This window comes from Oncorhynchus masou, chromosome 29 (assembly GCF_036934945.1).
Source record: "Oncorhynchus masou masou isolate Uvic2021 chromosome 29, UVic_Omas_1.1, whole genome shotgun sequence".
Classification (NCBI taxonomy): Eukaryota; Metazoa; Chordata; class Actinopteri; order Salmoniformes; family Salmonidae; genus Oncorhynchus; species Oncorhynchus masou.
The window spans coordinates 60,912,113-60,921,278 of record NC_088240.1 but is presented as its reverse complement, the minus strand read 5'-3'; the positions used below and the strand labels follow the sequence as shown (position 1 = coordinate 60,921,278).

Below are 9,166 nucleotides of genomic sequence, written 5' to 3'. Positions count from 1 at the left end.
CGACCCCCTTCTTTGCCACACATCTCTCCCCCTAGATCCGACCCCCTAGGTCGGGCTACCGCAGCAAAATATGCGTGCATGCGGGATAACCCATCCACGTTTCCCATTTCCTTCCCTGCTCTGTGTTTCAAGTCAAAATGAAACGGTTGGAGACTCAAAAACCACCGCATCACCCGAGCGTTCTTCTCTTTAGCCCTATGCATCCAGGTGAGTGGGGCATGGTCACTGATGAGGGTGAAGTGGCGCCCCAGCAGGTAGTATTTCAGGCTTTCTAGAGCCCACTTTACTGCCAGCGCCTCTTTCTCAACGACTGAGTAGTTGGTTTCCCGTGGTTCCAGCTTCCTGCTTAAAAACAGGATGGGGTGTGCCACCCCTTCTACCTCTTGGGATAGCACTGCTCCCAAGCCAACCTCTGAGGCATCCGTCTGAACCATAAACTCTCTCTCAAAGTCTGGTACAACCAGCACTGGATTACAGCAGAGAGCCTCCTGTAATGTCCTAAATGCTTTGGTGGCCCTTTCATCCCATTTGACCATGTTTGGCCCTCTGGCTCTAGTCATGTCGGTAAGTGGGGCGGCCACTGTGGCATAACTTGGGATGAACTTCCGGTAGTAACCCGTCAGCCCTAGGAAGGCTCGAACCTGCTTCTTATTTACTGGTTTCGGCCATTCTCTAATTGCCTTCACCTTCTTATGTTGGGGTTTGATTAACCCTCTTCCCACAGTGTATCCCAGATACTCTGTTTCCTCTAACCCCACATAACACTTGGCAGGGTTTGCTGTGAGCCCTGCCTTTCTAAGGGCATCTAACACTGCCTGTACCCGGGGTAAGTGGGATTCCCAATCTGGGCAGTAGATCCCCACGTCATCTAAATAAGCTGCGGCATATGCTTTGTGCGGTTTTAGGACTTTGTCCATGAGCCGTTGAAAGGTGGCTGGGGCCCCGTGTAAGCCGAATGGCATGACGGTGTATTGAAACAAACCGTCAGGTGTTGCAAAGGATGTCTTTTCTTTGGCCCTGGGGGTCAGAGGAATTTGCCAGTACCCTTTTGTCAGATCAAGAGTCGTAATGTACCGAGCATTACCAATTTTCTCCAGTAGTTCATCTACTCGGGGCATGGGGTAGGCATCAAACTTGGAGATTTCATTTACCTTCCGAAAGTCGTTACAGAACCGCAAAGACCCATTGGGCTTGGAGACCATCACAATTGGGCTAGACCACTCACTATGTGACTCTTCGATCACTCCAGCTGTCAACATTTTCTCCGCCTCTGCTCTAATCGCGGCCCGTCGAGCCTCGGGTATCCGATATGGCCTCATACTCACTTTTCTCCCTGGTAGGGAAACAATATCATGAGCCGTAACCTCAGTTCGGCCAGGTACCTCTGAAAACACATCTCTGTTCTTCTGGATTAGGGTCTTTACTTCCTGTATTTGTGCTGGGGACAGAGTGGGTGAGATATTTACTTCGGCTGTCTCCTGAGTGTGTGTGGGGTATGTGACCATTAGTGTTTCTCTCTCTCTCCATGATTTTAACAGATTTATGTGATAAATCTGTTCCTGGGGCCGTCGACCTGGCTGTCGGATCCGATAATTGACTTCTCCTATTCTCTCCAGTACTTCATATGGTCCTTTCCATGTGGCCAGTAGTTTACACTCTACCGTGGGGATCAGCACTAACACCTTATCTCCCGGTTGAAATTCCCTCAGGGTAGCCTGCCGGTTATAAGTGTGCCGCTGGTGCTCCTGTGCTTGTCTCATGTGCTCTCTGACGATGGGCATGACTGTGGCTATCCGGTCTTGCATTGCCGTGATGTGCTCTATGACACTAATATACGGGGTGGATTGGTGCTCCCAGGTTTCCCGGGCGATGTCTAAGATTCCCCGGGGATGCCTCCCATATACCAGCTCAAAGGGAAAACCCCAGCGAGGCTTGAGGAACCTCTCTAATGGCAAACATCAGATACGGCAACATGCAATCCCAGTTCTTCCCATCCTTATCGATTACCTTCCTGAGCATTGACTTCAGGGTCCGGTTGAATCTCTCGACCAGCCCGTCCGTCTGAGGATGGTAAACCGATGTCCTCAACTGTTTCACCTGCCACAGTTTACAAAGGTCCGCCATAATTCGGGACATAAAGGGGGTCCCCTGGTCAGTAAGGATCTCCTTTGGAACCCCTACCCTGGTGAACAAGAGCACTAATTCCTTTGCAATATTCTTGGAAGCCATCGTCCGAAGGGGAATGGCTTCTGGGTAGCAAGTGGCATAATCTAGAATGACCAGAATGTATTGGTGCCCTCTGGCAGATTTGGGTAGTGGGCCCACTAAATCCATCGCTATCCTCTCAAATGGTGTTTCGATTATGGGGAGTGGCACTAACGGGCTTCTAACAGTTGATCGGGGAGCTGTTAACTGGCACTCCGGGCACTCTCCACAATGTCGAGCCACTTCAGCTTGAATTCCTGGCCAGTAAAACCTCCTTACAATCCGGTCTCGGGTTTTATCGATACCAAGGTGTCCACCCAGAATGTGCCCATGAGCTAGATCCAGTACTGTCCTCCAGTACCGAGTGGGAACCAACAACTGTTCCACCACATCAACCCCTATTTTCGAGACTCTGTACACCAAACCCTTTTTCATGATGAAGTGGGGAAAACTATTAGGCATCATACCAACATTTATGGGAGTACCATCTACGACCTGCACATCTGCTCTGGCTTGCTGCAGGGTTGGATCCTGGTTTTGGGCCGTCCCAAAATTAGTCAAGGAACCTGCCAGGTCTGCGGGTTCTAGATCGTCGTCCTCTGGATTCAGACCGACCCCAGCCCCACTAGTACCGGGCTGTTCGTTATTAGCGAGGTTTGCCACTTCATCCTCCTCCTCCCCTACTGGCACTTGTGATGTTGTCCCCTGGGAGACCTCTTTTCCTGGCTTTGGTTGAAGGCCCCATGCTTCTTCCTGCTTGGTCAGGGTTGTTGGCTTCTCAAACATGCCATTCTTGTGGCCTAACTTCGCAAAGTTAGGAAAGTCTCTACCCAATATTACATCATATGGCATCTTTGGGACCACACCGACCTCATAATCCAGCAGACCGTCCTCTGTTTGTATGCTCACTAAGGCCGTGGGGTACAGACGGGTATCCCCATGAATGCATGTAACACTGATATCCTGTCTTGTATCCAGTTTATGATTCGGCACTAGGCTTGCAACGACCAGGGTTAGCATACTGCCGGAATCCAGCAGTGCTTCAACCTCTTTCCCTTCAACCTTCACCCTGCACATATGTTTATTTCTTGATCTTTCAAGTACAGTGGTTACAACAGGACATGCATACCGTATATCATCTTCATTTTCACAGAGGTTACATTGCATTGGCTCTTCTTTAATAGGGCAGTAGGCTGCAATATGTCCTGGTTGATTACAATTGTAACAGATAATAGGGGTTCGGGGGAGACCCCTCGACACCCAGTCCCGGTTTCCGTATTTTCCCTTAGTGTCTCGGCCTGATTCTGATTCTTTCCTCATGGCCCCACGCTGCTCTCTTCCCCCTCTATATGCTGGGACAGCCTTACCCTGTCCGCTGGTTTGCCCATGCCTGGGGAACGGGAATCTTTCCTCCTGTGCCTGCTCAGCTGTTCCTGCCATACAATACCGTTCAACCAGGCCCACGAGATGGTCGGCGGAAAGTACCTCGTTCTGGCCAACCCATCGTCTCACTTCTTGGGGTAGACCTCGCTGAAACTGGTTGAGTACAATGGTCTCGACGATCTCGGCGGATGACCGGGTCTCTGGTCGCAACCATTTCCGTGCCAGGTGAATCAAGTCGAACATCTGTGTTCGTGGGGGTTGTCCCGGTCGGTAGGACCACTGGTGGAAGCGGTGTGCCCTCACGGTATTGGTCACTCCCAGTCTAGTCAGGATCTCTCCCTTTAGTTTATCGTAATCCTGTGCATCTTTCAACTCCAGGTCGAAATACGCTTTTTGAGCGTCCCCTGCCAGGTATGGTGCCAGAAGCCCTGCCTATTCTTCTTTTGGCCACTTCTCCCTCTCTGCCGTCCTTTCGAAGGTGGTAAGATATGCTTCCACATCATCCTGCGCTGTCATTTTTTGAAGAAAATGATTGGCCCTCTGGGTGTTTGCAGCTGGTAATTGAGCCCCAATTTGGTCCGCTAGAACCTTTAGGCCTTCTCTTAACTCCCGGGTGTTTCTCTCTTGCTCTTCTCTGAGCAGCTGGTTGGTGCGGTGCTGGACCTGTAACATGTCCTGATACATTCGCATTGCATCCTGATGAGCTATTTGTTGAGCTCTAGTTGCCTCTTGTTGGGCGGCCGCCGCTTGTAACAGGGCCTGTATGGCTCCCTCCATACTCATTTTCCTGAGAAACTGTCCTAACCAAACAAAGCCACAAAAAAACCTGACTCCCCTTTGGAGTGCTAACTGAACATTTTTCTTTTTCTTCTACCTAACCAGTGGTATGGTTAGTCCATGCCCGCATCCTCCACCACGTGTGGCAAACCTCTTCAAGGTTAGGAGCGTTTGTCACAAACTAAGTGGTAAACTGTCACCAAATCACCCAAGAATGAGAGTTATTTCAAACAGGACAGTACCTGTGTGTTTGTTTCTCCGTCCTGGTCCACCCAGGCCGTAGGCGAGGTCAAGGATAGCAGGGTTCGGTACACGAATCGGGTTCTCGGTAGGTCCAGGTCCAAACGCCAACAGGTAAGTCCAAAACAGTCCAGCTCATACACGGTAAATCCAGCCAATCTCTATTGTTTCTTTCTCTATTGTTCATAGATCCTTCCAGCACTCTCTTCTTCGCTTCCTGGTTTTTCTTGACACTTTATCTGTGGGTTGGCTCCACCTTCTGAGGGTTCCCCTTGCTTCTGGGACTTGTAGGTCGGCCATTTTGTGATCTGTAGTTCTGACAGGGGTGGCCATTTTAGTGATCGGGCAGAGCCCGTTTATTAGTTCTGCTCTCACATATCTGCCATTTACCACTCGACCCCCTTCTTTCCACAACCTGTTAGATACAAACCAAATACATCAAGATCGAACATCTGCTTTAAGAAAAGCAATGCAAAAAAGCTTTTGATTGCAGTAAAATGTGTTCTAATTTAGTATAGTGAAAGTAATTCAACTTATTCTCTACAGTCAGCGGTCTACAGTTAAATCTACGGTACAATCAAGCCTATAAAATCACACTTTCAATCATGTGAGAGGATTTCAAAACAAACTCACCGTAGCAAGTCACTCCAGAAGCACTCCATCACAATTGTCCTTTGAGTCTAAAGGCCTGTAAATGTCAAAAGATAGACTGAGTTAATGGTCAGGAAATAAAAGAGACTACATAGAATGTGAAGTTAGTGTCTGGTATAGAGTAGAATGGAGAATACCTTTAATTCACAAATGATACAATCTCTGTGGTGTGTACATTTGCACAGTATGAAGTATACAGATTAGCAGATTGTTAAAACTGGCTCTCACTTGTTTATTAGGGCCAGTTCTTGGGCCCTCAAGGTTTTGCGGGCGTCCCACGCCTCGTGTTCAGCCCAGATCTTGTTGTAGCAGTGGATCAGCACCACAAACATCCACAGCTGCAGCACCACGATCAGCACGTACATCATGATCTCTGACACCACCGATTGGATAGGAAGAGGAGAGGGAGTGCTATGCAGAGATCATGTGTACTTTACTCTATACATTCATTTAATTTCTATAGAGCACATTCAAGGTGAATCGGAATTATTTTAAGTTGCTGGTTAATGGCCTCATTTTTAAATTGGTAAGGATGAGGAAGTAAGAAAAGGAAATGTGGATATTTAACAGTATTTTGGGATTCATCCTATTGTCACATAAATGTGTGTTACATAAGAGACAGTTTTTTTACTAAGAGGGAAAAGAGTCTAAATATGCAGTGTGGTCAGATTGACTGAAAAACTAAAGGGAAGAACTTCAGGACTTCAGGACATACACAACAAAGACCATTAAAGAGAGATTGACTTAAAAGCAAGCACCACCTCCTTTTCCACTGTGATATATTCATTATCCAATGGGAGGTATGATCGTGGACTTCAGGAAACAGCAGAGGGAGCAGCCCCCTATCCACATTGACGGAACAGTAGTGGAGAAGGTGGAAAGTTTTAAGTACCTCTGCGTACACATCACGGACAAACTGAAATGGTCCACCCACACAGACAGCGTGTTGAAGAAGGCGCAGCAAAACCTATTCACCCTCAGGAGGCTGAAGAAATTTGGCTTGTCACCAAAAACACCAAACTTTTACAGATGCGCAATCGAGAGCATCCTGTCGGGCTGTATCACCGCCTGGTATGGCAACTGCTCTGCCCACAACCGTAAGAATCTCCAGAGGGTAGTGAGGTCTGCACAACGCTTCACTGGGGGCAAACTACCTGCCCTCCAGGACACCTACACCACTCGATGTCACAGGAAGGCCAAAAAGATCTTCAAGGACAACAACCACCCGAGCCACTGCCTGTTTACCCCACTATCATCCAGAAGGCGAGGTCAGTACAGATGCATCAAAGCGGGGACCGAGAGACTGAAAAACAGCTTCTATCTCAAGGCCATCAGCCTGTTAAACAGCCATCACTAATATTGAGTGGCTGCTACCAACATACTGACTCATCTCTAAAATTTATGTAAAAAATGTATCACCAGCCACTTTAAACAATGCCACTTTTATATAATGATTACATACCCTACATTACTCATCTCATATGTTCAGTGGGGCAGAAAAGTATTTAGTCAGCCACCAATTGTGCAAGTTCTCCCACTTAAAGAAGAAGTTACAGGTCTGTGAGAGCCAGAAATCTTGCTTGTTTGTAGGTGACCAAATACTTATTTTCCACCATAATTTGCAAATAAATTCATTAAAAATCCTACAATGTGATTTTCTGGATTTTTTTTCTTCATTTTTGTCATAGTTGAAGTGTACCTAAATTATAGGCCTCTCTCATCTTTTTAAGTGGGAACTTGCATAATTGGTGGGTGACTAAATACTTTTTTGCCCCACTGTATATACTGTACTCTATACCATCTTCTGCATCTTGCCTATGCCGTTCGGCCATCACTCATTCAGATATTTTTATGCACATATTCTTATTTGTTCTTTTACACTTGTGTGTATAAGGTAGTTGTTGTGAAATTGTTTGGTTAGATTACTTGTTAGATATTACTGCATGGTCGGAACGAGGAGCACAAGCATTACACTCGCATTAACATCTGCTAACCACGAGTATGTGACAAATAAAATGTGAGTCCTCTTTGAGGGTGTTGGGATGTGGGTGGTCATAGTGAAAGCTCTAAAAAGAAAGTAGAACACCCACACAGTGTTTATACGCTCCCAGAGTATAAGTTATATAATATTTCAACCATGGTATTACACATTCATACCTCTATACTAAATTGTTCCATATTGTCATGTTTAGCCTTTCTACTGTCTTGGTAGTCAAGTCACATTTTATTTACAGTCTCATTACACTTTACAAAAACATTATACACTTACATAATACACACTAAATAGTATACAATATATAGTACAGCTAGTACTATGTAGTAGGCCTACTTATGCGGATGTACTCCTCCTCTCCTGTGGCTCTGAAGTGCCAGTCAACCGTGGTTTGGGCCTGGACCTCCTCTCTCCTCTTACAGGAGATGCAGTCCATGAGGAAGCTCTCCCCGGCCACCGCCTCTGTCATGGAGTCCACCTCGGCAAAGCCCCCATGCCAATGTAGCACTCGGGTAACCAGGGGATCATGGTGCCAGAGGCAGAGTAAGAGGAGCTTGAGTTGGGGTCAGAAGAGAGAAGAGCAAGGAATTAGACAGCAGTTTGACATGAATACAAAGTCCTCGCCCAATATCAATGGGGTTATAAATAACAACAACACTAACATGATCAGGAACAATACATTGAATTGATAATTATAATCATTTATAATATAATAACCAAGCTAATATTGCAATTTTTGTAGGCTACATATCATATTATAACAACAGTACATACTTGACTTTTGCATTAGGTCATGACCTTATAATATGTTATGCAGGCTGATCTGTTATCTTTTTGGTCTCAAATGTTTTAAGGGAAAACTTACCACAAAGACCAGGAGTGTCTATAACTGCTTTATCATTTTTCTTACAGAACTCTTGCCAGCAAATTAATAGAACAAAATGCACCTTTTTTATTTTCTTGCTTTACTCCCCACGAGTTTCTTCTGACATGAAACGGAGTGAACTAATTTCCAATAGGTTGCTATGTTGTTAACTTCGCCATTGTTAATCAAGACTTTTTCGACCTTCTTCTGGCAAGTTCTGATCTCTGCTTAATCAGAGTTGGTTTGACATTTCCAATTGATAACTGTTCAGATAAAAACGGAATGAAGATTATGTATGTATCTCTATCAATTAATCAGTGTCCATTACCTATTCATTTGCTTCAAACTATGCAAATTATAAAAATACATACAGAAGCTATAGATGCAGTTTTCAGCCTACACTCTCGTCTACACAGTATGAGTTCATATTTACAATGCTATTTTTAGACCGTGTGAATTCATGCCTGTCTTGAATGTCCAACAGTTTTAGCGATCCAAGGCGAAAGATAAGAAGTTAAAATCATTGTACAGTCATGGCCAAAAGTTTTGAGAATGACACAAATATTAAGCAACAGCAGGAGAAGCGACAGGTGCAGCAGGAGCAACAGCAGCAGCAGCAGAAGCAGCAGCAGGAGAAGCAACAGCTAGAGAAGCAACAGAGGCAGCAGCAGCAGCAGCAACAGCAGCAGCAGCAGCAGCAGTGGGAGAGGCTGCACTATTTGGAAGAATGGACTTGGGAGGAGATCCTTGACGGGAAAGGACCCTGGGCAGAGCCAGAGGAATATTGCCGCCCCAAAGCCGAGCTGGAGGCAGCGAAGGCAGAGAGGCGGCATTATGAGGAGCTAGCGCGGCAGAGCGGCTGGAAGCCCGAGAAGCACCCCCAAAAATTTCTTGGGGGGGGGGGGCACAGGGAGAGTGTGGCAGAGTCAGGAGCCAGACCTGAGCCAACTCCTCCTGTTAACAGTAAGGAGCCATGGATGGTATCGGAGCTATCGGCGAAGCTGAGGGCTGAGTCTGAGAGGGTCGAGGAGTTATTGGACAGAACGGAGGAG

General features: G+C 46.4%; 1 protein-coding gene across 1 annotated transcript; it reads right to left on the bottom strand.

The window, feature by feature from the left end:
• Positions 1 to 5,480: 5,480 nt before the first annotated feature.
• On the bottom strand, positions 5,481 to 8,541 carry LOC135519672 (sodium channel subunit beta-1-like). Its single transcript, XM_064944910.1, has 3 exons — positions 8,515 to 8,541; positions 7,570 to 7,802; positions 5,481 to 5,667 (listed from the first exon to the last, which is right to left on the bottom strand). The coding sequence occupies exons 1-3, from the start codon at positions 8,539 to 8,541 to the stop codon at positions 5,481 to 5,483; spliced, it is 447 nt and encodes a 148-aa protein (XP_064800982.1).
• Between the last annotated feature and the right edge of the window lie 625 nt (positions 8,542 to 9,166).